Here is a 12,408-nt window from a genome sequence, read left to right as displayed (position 1 = left end):
ACCTTGGATTATTGTCAAGGAGCCGGCAAGGGGATTGAGCTTGCTACTCTGCCCTTGCGTGTGTATCGGATCGTAGACTGTTCCCCCAGGTGTATTTGTTGCTATTGGTGACCTTAGTGACCATAATCTTTAGGGCTCTACCCGAGGTGACGGTGGAGGGAAGATCCCACTGTACCTGGAACAGACGTCGGCTAGACTCACTTGGATTTTCTGGGGGGTTCACTTCACTCGAGACGGTTAAAAGTGGAGGAACTTGGTCCAGTCTATTCATTAAGCAGGTTGCCGGGGTAACTGTTTCACCCACCACTTCTGCACTGAATTCGACGACGTTGGATTTCATCACCAACTAGTGTTTTCGGTCTGGAAGGTTACTGTTTGCGTATGGTTTGACGCCCTAGATTCTTTAGGCGTCTGATTCAAATTTGTTTGGTTCTTTAGAGACTTTAGGTGGTTTGATTTGAGTTTCTACTTTGTCTGCGTGTGCAGTAGTTTAAAAGTTTTTAACTGTGGCTGAATTACCGAGACAGTCCCCTACCAGTCGGGGCAAGTCTCCTGAAGTTGTCACCGTGGCCGATTTGTTGAGGAGGTCTCGTAGACTTCGAGGCCAACCTCCCGAAGAGGTCCCGAGTCATTTCGAAGGTTGGAAAGTCCTTGTAAATCCTAGTGGCAGTAGAGTAGGTTCACCTGAAGAAGGACAGTCTTCAGTGGTAGTTCATCCGGATTACCAAGGTTTAGAAACATGTTATAATCCTGAAGCTGTTGCAGTTTCAGAGCTTACTGGTAGTTTTTCATCTGCTAGTGATATAGGCGAAGAACCTGACGTATCTGAACCTGTTACTCCTACTTCTAGTGTTCCGGATTCACCAAGGGTAGAAAGAGTTATCACCGAAAATCTTCCTTCTGGTTTGATTGCTATTGCACTAGTCATCCTTCTATAACTTTCCAACATATGCTGGAGTAAACAGATTGTAATTTGGGTAATTTTTCTAACTGCAAATAGGAACATACTTGTGTATTGGCAGGGTGGCTATGAGGTCCCTAGAAGTGATGAATTTGAATTTTTATTGGTTTTATATATAGTATTAGGTTTTCTCTCATGTTTTCTGTGAATGACATGGGTGAATTTTATCCTACACCCACTAGGTTATCGATATGTAATTTCGGTAATTTTGATTTCAAAAGATATTTTAAAGAAATGCAATGATTTCATTTGTGTATTCAATAAACACAAGATTTTATAATTGAGTAAAATATTCGCCATGCCTGGTGAGAGATTCGCCAAAAAATTATATATACATATTATATTATTGATAAAATGGCCTTCCATTTTTCCTATATAACATGGAGATTCGCCCATTTATTATATATATAAATTTAGGAGGGGTTCTTAAAATTTTCTCTGTACATGGTTAGTCTAAACTTGTCAGAGATATTTAAGCTTATTAATATCTTACTTATCGTACAATGTCATCTAAGATCCCCTGAATATTACTTAATCCCAAAGTGGTACGCTATGCATTGATCAAGACCATAATATTTACTCAAACTAAATTATTTTCAATGCAATTCGTACAGGTATTTTAAGAATGAGTAAGTGGGGGAAGATTAACGAGTTGGAAGTTGAAGACCCAGAAGATATGATACAATTTTCAGCAGAAGACTTAACATGGACAGAGATTGGGGGGGACCAAGTTGCGGTGATTCCATATTGTCGACTTGATGATTTCATAAGTGGAGAGGAATCAAATGAAAGTGCACCCACTCGATTTCTTCTTAAGAAACATCGAAGTAGAGGAATAGAGGATATCACACGCACCAATTACTCAACATACCTGGAGTACAGTGTGTGAGTCTCTATATGCTTTTTCAAGATACGTATAATTTTTTCAATATGCATAAATATTATATCTAATTTGTAGTAATTTTTTTACGTACAGTTATTGGTGTTCATATGGCCCGGAGTCAACAAGGATAATTAGGAGTGCATCATCAGATCCAAAGACAAACCGCAATCGACATGAAAGTATTAAAGTTGGTTGCCAATGTCACTTCTTTGTGCGACGACTTCAAATGAGACCAGATGATGCTGTAATAACATATACTGCATGTAGACATATTGATAAATCCAATGTTATTTGTCATGGGACAGATGCAATCGGTAGGCCCATGAGATTCAATTATGCACCACATTTAAGTTGGAATATGCGATCTAGTGTCCAACATTTCGTTAAAAGAGGTTTTAATGTTACAATGATATGGGACAAGTTCATCTCTGATGTGAAGGATGGATCTGGTGAGTTATACACAGGAATATCTCGAGATACATTCATGAAAAGAAAAGATATAAGTAACATTTACAATGATATCATAAGGCTAGAGTATGCTAAAGATCAAAGTGATCCAAAAAGTGTAGAGTGCTGGTATAAGGAAAACCCAGAGAGTTTTTTCTTCTACCAAAAACAAGATCTTGTTGAAAATATCCCTTTTATCATAGGCATACAAACAAAGTGGATGTGTTCAATGATGCTGAAATACTCTCACAATAATATTATCTCAATGGATTCAACCTTTAGTACAAATAAGTACGGGGTGAGTACATATTTATCCTAAATCTGATTTATTTATTTAACCTCATATATATGCATGTATCTTATATAAATATAATTATGCACATTTTTTGTAATGCAGTATCAACTTTACACCTTAATGGTTTTCGACGAGCATCACAATGGGGTTCCAATAGCGTGGGTGATATCATCACGCAATACTATAGCTGATCTTTCTAAATGGATGTTGGCCTTACTTGCAATTGGAAACAAAGAGCGACCAGATTGGCATGTTCTCGCCTTCATCACAGATGATGCTACTGCAGAAATTGAAGCATTGAGGTGATGTGTTTATTATTTTTACAAGAGGCATAAAAAATATTGTTAATGTATAATCTCACTAAAAATTATGTTATTGCAGGTCTACGATCAAGTGCAAAGTATTATTATGTGTGTGCCATGTTCGTCGTGCATGGTTGAAAAATGTTGGAAACAAGGTCCAAGCCTGATTGAGATGAGCAAGACTCTGAGGATCAATAATCTGGTTTGAAAATGTACATCCTTTCATATCCCACCATACAATTTTTTTTCTCTCTATAGGTAAGTCCATTGTTGTTGGCTACCATGCGAGCAGAGTTAACCATAACGTGGAATTCCAAATATCAAACCATTGTGAAAGCTTTGAAACAGGTCATCCTAAGTTCGAATCGCAGGGTGAGTATCTATCGATCCCGGGAATTCTTTGTGTCATTAATTTATGAAGTTGGTTCACCGTTGGTACAACACAACTCCAACATATGATAACTTGGACGCTTCCTGAACATTAAGAGTTCTCATTATTGCAAGTGCGTTGAAACTACAAAGGATTTTCTTTTTCAGCAGGAAAAACCGTCTGTTTTAATATAGGAAAAACCGTCTGTTTTGAATTATATTAAAACAGTGCATATATATGATGATGTTCCCAGTGCATATATATGATGATCTGAACATCATCATAGTTTTGATAGTGTATCCATCATTTAACTGATTAGGAAATTACATATACACTCCATATATCAGCGATTGCCATATACTAAATCAGGCAATAGAATATACACTCCTACAACAGCATCTGCCTTTTCCTAGATATTTCTCATATTCTCAATATGAAAACGAGAAAACATTAATATACATCTAATATAGAGCTTGTTCTTCATACAACAATTTATATAGTGATCTATTGCTTGTCTTTTTATACAATACCATGTACAAAACACTTGCAAAAAAGTAATACAAAAAATTGTTTCAAGGTACTTATCTGTGCTGATGTACTGCTCCACCGTCAAGGACTTTAAAGTTCTATCCTAGCATCTCAATGCTTCCTACTTCTGTCATTGTTGTCCCCATTTTTATCTAGATATGCATATCTTCTTCTATGGCCATTAGTCCCTTTTTGACATTTCATATGCATTCTTGTTGTAAGCTCTGCTGGTGTGCTGTATGGAAGATTGTTGAAGAGTGCTCCATAGGTTTTGTATGCGGTTCAGCCAGCCTTGTAGGGAGTTTTGTTGAATATTATTCTTCCCCAAAATGTGATCAACCATACACCTGGAATCTCCATAGATTTGTATTTGTGGGATATCCAAAACTTTGGTAATCTATAGTAGTCCCCATAAAGCAATTTCTTCTGCTTTCATACCTGTCCCCTCTCCCACATTCCAGTGAATCCAATACTCTTGATCTTTTGCCACCTTTAGTCAAATTCCACATCCACATCTCCCTCCTTGTGATGCCCCATCAAAGAACCCAACCAGGTAGTTGATATCCTGTACCATCCCCTTATCTTCCTTCTCTTTTTGCTTGGTGCTAGCTCTTTGATCCGATTTGGTCCACTGTTCTATGTCCTCACAAATCAAATCTTCTCTCCATCTACTGGTTCCAAAGATCAGGTGGTCCCGGCCTTTCCAGATCTCCCAGAAAACAGCCAGTGCGAGATATCGCCAAACTGTGCATTGTGTACTCCGCCATTTTAAACATTCATCAAGTGAATTAAAATGTATGTATGGTATCTTCTTCTTGGTGGTGAAGTACTTTCAAATGCTAATAGAGCTTTGACAGTGTAAGAATATGTGACAATTACCCTCTCCTTCTTTCCTACACAGGTAACATATCCCAGGTCCGTAATGTTTCCTCTTCTGTAAATTTTCCCATGTAAGATTCTTATTCTACCATATTAACCAAAGGAAAATGATAATCTTGATGGGAATATTAGTTTGCCAAAATTTCTAGAACCAGCAGCAGTCCGCATCTTGTAGCTCCTTCATACATAGTTTGAGATAGAAATCCGCCACTTCAATCTCTACGGATTCCTTCTTTTTGCCCGCCCACGTAATGTGATCTGCTTTGCTGTCATAACATATACCTACATTTTTTAATGATTTCACAAGTTGGCACCAATCTAGTTCGTACTATCCTGTGAGGTTCAACTGGATGGGGTCTAGCCAGATTGGTATATTACCACTCCATTCACTGATCATCTGGTTCACAACAAATATGCCCTTCCTATTCAGGTGGTTTATTAATACTATTGTACCAAGTGGGTTCTCACTGGATCCAATAACACTATCTATACCCAAAATAATTCTATTTCCAGAACCAAACATCCATGAGATGTTTTGAAGTAGAATATTTTTTACCATATTGAAGTTGTTCCATATCTTGGATCCACTTTTTTTCCCAATTGATCCCTGTCTCATCCAACAGGTAAAGTCCTTATTCTTCATGTACTTGAACCGAATCAATTTACCCCATATGCCATTACTGTTGATTCCCTGCCACAGTGATTTTAGAAGCAGCGCCCAACCAAAAATTTTAAGATTTAGGATACCCCATCCGCCCAACTTTTTTGGTCTAGTGATCCTCTCCAATTTGACTAGATGATATTTACAACTTTTTCTTGCACCTGACCAAATATAGTTTGCCATTATGTGATTTAGTGATTTTATTATCAACTGCAGGATGCGGAACAAGTGAGCCCAATAGACCCCTAGTTGCGTGAGAACTGACTGTGTGAGGGTGATAGGACCTCGCATTGATAAACATATGTTCCCCCACCTCTTAATCCTTGAGTGGAATCTATCCACTAGCCACATCCAATCAACATTTTTGTAATTCCTAGGCTTTAGGTGGTATCTTAGATATTTCATTCCAGTATCTAAGTTTACTGCTTTGACCCCAAAATTCCTCTGGATATAGCTGATATCATCGAGGTTGCAAGTCCCATATAGTATGGTAGATTTGTGTTCATTTTGAACAACGTCAGCTGCTCTTCCAAACTTCTTAAAAATCAAAGATAGTGTGTGCCATTTGAGTTTGTTTATCATACCCATCAGCGGGATATCGACTACAAAGAAATTGTGGGAAATAGAAATATGACTACTAATTTTTAGCGCTTCAAACTAACCTGTGTCCACAACTTTTTTGATGATCAAACTTAGGCCATCCATCGCCAGTATGAAGAGTAGGGGGGATGGAGCGCACCCCTATCTATGTCCCCTGCCCAAAGCAAAGAACCTTGATGGGTACCCATTTATTATTACAGCATACCGAATTGTCGTAACACATCCCATAATCCATTCTACCATGTTTGTTCTCATGCCAATTTTATGAAGGCCCAGTTTCAGATAACCCCAATCTAAATAATGATATGCCTTTTTGAGGTTGACCTTTATCACTGTTGCATTCATCTTTTTTGTCTTGATACTGTGCATGCATTCCTGAGAAATTGCCACTACATCATGGATTATTCTATTGTTTAGAAAGCCATATTGCTCTGGAGAGATGAATTTTGATAAAGAAGCCTTGATCCTGTTGGCTATTATCTTGGATATATTCTTGTATGTAAGATTGCATAGGGAGATTGGGCGATAATCAACAAAGGTGGCAACCTCTGTCTTCTTTGGAATAAGGGTGATATTGGTAGAATTTAAATGAGGATGTATGATTCCCTTAGTTCTAGACTCTTCTATTATCATTAGATGGTCCTCCTCAAAGATGTCAATGAAGTGGAAAAAGAATTCCACAGTCCATACATCTGGGCCCGGGCTTTTGTCCCCTTTCATCGATTTAATGTCCCAGATCAATTCCTCCACCTTAATCACCTTAAACAACTCCATATTATCCTCCTCATTAAACATTGTAGGATATTCATTTACTTTCCATACCTGTGAATCTGCTTCCTCCACTTCCATTCTTTTATATGATTGTTGGAAATATGATTCCGCCAAGGCAGTAGTTTCTGGTTGTTTCTTAAAACAATTCCCTTCACCATTTGATATTTTCCAAATTGTGTTTAGGTTCCTTCTATGATTAGAGAAACAATGACAAAACTTAGTATTTTTGTCCCCTTCACGAATCCAGGTGGCTCTGCTCTTCAAGTGCCATGTCATCTCTCTTACTTGAAGAATATTTTTCTTTTTCAACTAAAGGGCATGAATCCGTTCCCTTACCTCGATAGACAGGGAGTGGGTGGCCATTTGGCTATGTAGTGGCTTTAAGGCCTCCTCTATTTCTGTCAGCTCCATTCTCAAGCTGCCTTCTTCTTCCGCTCCCATCCTTTTACCACTGATTTGAGGTTTCGAAGCCTGTTTATAAACCTTTCTGTGAGAGTAAGGCCTTTCTCTGCATCCCTTCTTTCTAGCCAGTGTGTTCGGATAAGAGATTCAAAATCTTTGTCTTCAAGCCAAACTCTATTAAACTTAAATAGCAAGCTGACTCTGATATCAACTTTGCACCAAAAGAGTGTGATTGGGTGGTGATCTAATATGTAGTTTTCGATAACGTGGGATCTTACATCCCGAATCTTTTCCACCATATTTTCTTGTACGAGAAATCTGTCAAGTCTCTTTGCTATATAATTATTACCACTTCTTCCATTATCCCAGGTCGGAGAATTTTTTGGTGGACAAATGTCTACTAAATTATGAACAAAAATAATGTCTCTAAGCTTTTGTGCCATCTTATCCACCATCCTGGATTGCCCCCATAGCTCCTCTATCCTTGTGGTACAATTAAGATCCCCTGCCAAAATAAGAGAAGATGAATGAAGGATCCCAGATGCGTCCATTATATCCCAGAAACACTCCCGTTCTTTATAAGGAGCGTACACATTAAGGATGTGCGTTCTTCCCGGGATACCTCTAATGCTTCCAGCCAGGAAAATACTCGTCGAATGGGAAAAGGCCTTCATATTTGCCCATTTTGGATCCCAAAAAGCTGCTAAACCCCCAGACCTACCAGTGGTGTCAGTAGCCACAATGTACCATGTCAGAAACATCCTCTGAAAGTTGTTAATAGTTTGTGATGCAGAGTGCATTGATTCTTGAATGAGAATAATATTGGAATAAGATGAGAGAAAAAGGTCTTTTAAGGCAAGGAATTTTGGAAGGGCCCCCAAACCCCTGATATTCAAAGAGAGGATGGGATTCATTTAGGCCTATTAGAGGGCATACATGCTCTAAGTGCCCTGGGAGAGATAGGTGAAGAAATGGGAATATCAATGAGGGACGACAATTTTTTCAGGGTTGTATGAGTTTGACGCAGGAGTCCTCTGAAATTTCTACTACCTTTGTTATTGGTACGCCTAACAGTTATATTCCCGATAGAGGAGGGACTAATCACAAGGGACCCGAAACCCTTTGGCTTATGAATGGTGAGAGATTTAAGATTGAGGGTTTTCCTTTGAAGTAGAAAGTCGAGGTCGCTATCTACAGAGTTGTTAGGTGATGAAACCAGAGACTTTTGTGTGGGAGACATAGCTATAGGAGAGTTTGGTTGAGTAGCCGATGAAGGGAGCCTTCGAGCTTGTGTATACGTGGCATAAGAGGTAGATGGAATGTCAACAAGAGTGTGTTGTGACAGTACCGACAGGTGGGGGCAAAGCTAGGGTGGAAAGGAGTTGGTGATGTTCCCGACATGGTGAGTCGGCAACAATGTGAGAACCAGACTATTCTGACATCGAGGAGGAGTGTACATGAATAGGGAAAGAAACATTTTTTACGAAGTGGGGAGACGACTCAGAAGAAACCTGGTTAGTGTGAATGGAGTTACTTGAACCCGAAATGTTTCCACCCTGTTTCATGGCAAATCCATGACGTGGAGAAAAACAGTCCGACTTGTTCTCCTTTTGATAGCGATGATAAGTCCCTTTACGCTACCATGAAGGCCGCCACCTGCCTCTTCCTTGAGGACAATTTTCTATTAAGTGTCCTATTTGATGGCAATTGAGGCACCTAAATGGTATTCCCAAAAAATCGAGGCGTTGTCTAAGGTTAATGTTCTCCCATCTTAACTCAATGTGATCCAGGAAGCCTCGCCAAAATATTTTTCAATGAGGACCCATGAAATCCTTTTATCCCTGGCTCCGAGACATCGTGGATCAACATATATGAATTAACCAATGGCATTGTCGATATTGGTAAACACTTCCTTTGTCCAAAATTCTAAAGGTAATCTAGGCAATTTGACCCAGATAAGCTTGTTTTTAGGCGTTTGCTTCAACGGATTGAAGCCCACATACCAGGCATACATAGCCAGAAATCCTCGATCCTTGACCCATGGCAGTGCTACGATTTTCCTGAGATCCTCGATCCTTGACCCAATCTCTTATTAGCCTTACCACCGTGGGTACATATCCCAACAGGGTTTTCCATTTCTTTGCTAGCCACTGCCTCAACTCCACTTCTTCTGTCTCCGAAAAATACCACTTACCCACTAGAGCCCTCTTCTGGAGACTCGTTACTCTATCAAGGAGAACATCATGGCTGAAAGATAGTATTGGTGCAGGTGCGTTAATCTTGATGGCACAATGTTTTTTGCCACCCCGCCTTTTGCCACCATTTTCCCTTCCTCCAAATTATTTTGTAAGTGACTTCCGATATCTGCCCACATGTCACTTCCGTCACCCAAGGTTGTCAGTCGAGGGGAGCATGCCACATTCCTAGTCATATCCAAGTGTGTATGGCGTTGTGACTCAGCGTCCAACGTGGCTTGGATGAAGGCCTCGTGGAGAGAGGTGTCAAACTCAAAAGGGTCCATTGACATTTATGGTTCAGCAAGTACACCCCTCGTGACTTAATGTCGTCCCTCCTACCAAGACAAACCACTGTAGGTAGAAAAGTGATCACCCGTCCTCTACGGCGATTCCTATTTCCGCCACAGTTTTTTAATTAATGCCCCGTGACATGCGGGGGCATTAGGGAAATATAACGCGAGCTGTTTTTTTTCTCCTCCAGTTTTTTTTCTCGCGTTATATTTCCCTAATGCCCCCGCATGTCAGGAGGCATTAATTAAAAAACTGTGGCGGAAATAGGAATCGCCGTCCTCCTACAGTCAAGAAAGTTCCCACGCCTCAACCCACCTGGAACTCGTCGCCCAACAGAATGTCAATATCGCCAATCAAGATTTATGGTGCAACAGGTACACCCTTCAAGACTTAATTTCGTCTCTCCTACCAGGACAAACTTCTGCAGGCAATAAAAGATCCCCTATCTTCCTGCAGTGAAGGTAGTTCCCATGCCTCAACCCACCTGGAACTCACCGCCCAAGAGAATGTCAACGCCGCCAAATCAAGACCCTGATTTGGAAAGATAACACCTCGGAACCGGAGAGAATAATAGTCCGAAAACAGTGAGTTAACATGTAGGAGGGACAAGTGAGGACGTCAAGAAGAATGTGCAAAGTGTAAGGATAAGGACACCCGTCCCTTCAGACAGGCACCAACTATCGGGGATTGTGATATTTTAAAATTAAATAAATTTAAAAAGCCCCCAGAAAGTTGTGGAATCGGAAGCCGGCTACTTCACTTCCTCGGAAAAACCAGTGAGTTCAAAAGCCACCCTCCCAGCACGTTCAGGACTCAGGGCCCTCAAAACAACATACACAATACCAGCCCTGGCAAGACCACCACCTAAAGCAGACTCTAATGGCAAAGCTTTTGCAAGGTTGTGACACGAAGAAAGTGTTAGTCCACTTATACCAGAATGCATACAGAGCGTGTGTCTGTAAACATGGTGCTTCAATTGGGAAAAAAGATGGACATGAAGGTGCTGAAAGGTTAGTGCAGGCTGGCATTCGGTCTGTGAGAGGAGAGAAACATGTGTGTCTTGTAAATGCAGACCAGAATGTATATGGCCGTGCAAATAAGAAGGATAATGGAGAATAGTTTCAATAAAGCCAGAGGCATGAGAATTTCAGGAAATATAAACAACATTGCTAAATCATCTTATATTCAAAACCTCCGAGAAAGACAAACATATATAACCTGTTCTACTTCCTGTTTTTTTACAGAAGTATGTGATTTTAATTCCTAGAAAACGAGATTTAGTCCAGGCTTAAGTTATTTTACCTAGACCCAGTAACTTCAACCTTATGTCAATTAATCATTTGAGTACATACCTTAATTTGAAGCTCGACAGCTTTGTTGTTCCAGAGCCGCTTCAGATTCTCTTCCACAGCAGTGCCCTTTGAACAAACTGGGAGATGCAGTGATTCGTGTCCGTCGCAAGCCTTTTACAATAGATGCCTCCCCAGCTAAACAAAAAAATTGCGGGATTTCACCATCAAGCAAGGAGACGAAAGTGACTGTGTTTACGGTTAATGTCGTCTATCCTCGCCGAAGACATTGATAAGCTCAGTTACTAAGCTACGGTTCTATTCAAATGCCAAACTACAAACGATCTTATCACTATGAATTCAAAGAGAAATAGTTTCTATAAATGATTTTTTTTTGCGACTAGAAAATTTGTAAGTGTATTTCAGTGTTGTAGTACTGTTTAAAAATGAGCTAAGTATGAAAATTTAAAGTGGAATTCAGTGGCGTAGTATTGTTAAATTTTATATAGTTTTGTAATATTCTCCGGTAGGCATAGTTTCTTTGACGAGAATATTTGAATGGAACTTGAGCAAGAAACCAAGTTGTAACCCTGTAACTTTATAGGATTAATGAACAATAATATCTGAAGTTAATTTATTAAGTAAGGAAATCATGTGAGGGTACAGGTTCAATTCCAATTTTAAAAAGTGTAATAAACTATTTTGGAGAACCAAATGTGTTAACTGTGACCCCATAGCTTTATAGGACTTATGAACAAGAAGTTAATTTATCTGTAAAGAAATCATGTGATGGTACATGTTCAATTCCAGTTTTAATAAGTGTAATCAACCATTTGGGAGAACTAAATGCGTTGTGCTGATAAAATAAAATTGTAAATACACAAGGGGAAAATAAAATCACTGAATAGAGAAAATAAAATTTGGAGTATGATACGTTATTTTGGAAAAATGAAATGATTTTTTTAATAAATAAAAAATAATAAAATGAATGTTGGATAAACTTTGAAATATATTTAAGTAAATAATATTAGGAAATTAAAATAATAAAAAAAATAAAATGGAGGTTTTATGAGAAATTTTTCGGCGAAAATCACATGAAATTTCATTTGTCGACGAGTTTCGAACCAACAAGTGTGGTTCATTGTCACGACAAGTTGTCCTTACAATGAACCACACTTGTTGGTTCGAGACGCGTCGACAAATGAAATTTCATGTGATTTTCGCCAAAAATTTTTCATAAAATTGATATGGATCATAAAAGCCTCAATTCAACAAAATGAAGGTTGGATAAATTTTGAAATATATTTAAGTAAATAATATTAGGAAATTAAAATAATAAAGTATAATATATGATTAAAAGTAAAGTATAAAATTTATGGTAAACTCAAATAAAATGAATGTTAATAAGTTTTGAGATATATTTAAGTAAATAATATTATGAAATTAAAATAATAAAACATATTATATGATTAAAAATAAACTATAAAATGTA

The 12,408-nt window shown here is 38.7% G+C and overlaps 1 protein-coding gene across 1 annotated transcript; it reads right to left on the bottom strand.

The window, feature by feature from the left end:
- Positions 1-7,110: 7,110 nt before the first annotated feature.
- LOC149171876 (uncharacterized) lies at positions 7,111-7,899 on the bottom strand. Its single transcript, XM_089426114.1, has one exon. It carries the CDS (start codon positions 7,897-7,899, stop codon positions 7,111-7,113), a length of 789 nt encoding a protein of 262 aa, XP_089282240.1.
- Positions 7,900-12,408: the final 4,509 nt, after the last annotated feature.

Source organism: Pinus tabuliformis, chromosome 4_2 (genome assembly GCF_031772625.1).
Source record: "Pinus tabuliformis cultivar Carrire ecotype Pingquan chromosome 4_2, CPIR1, whole genome shotgun sequence".
Classification (NCBI taxonomy): Eukaryota; Viridiplantae; Streptophyta; class Pinopsida; order Pinales; family Pinaceae; genus Pinus; species Pinus tabuliformis.
This window is presented reverse-complemented; position numbering and strand designations above follow the sequence as displayed.

What these genes read in the sequence shown, in the direction of transcription:
- LOC149171876 (XM_089426114.1), bottom strand. Translation starts at nt 7,899, where the DNA reads ATGCACTCTGCATCACAAACTATTAACAACTTTCAGAGGATGTTTCTG.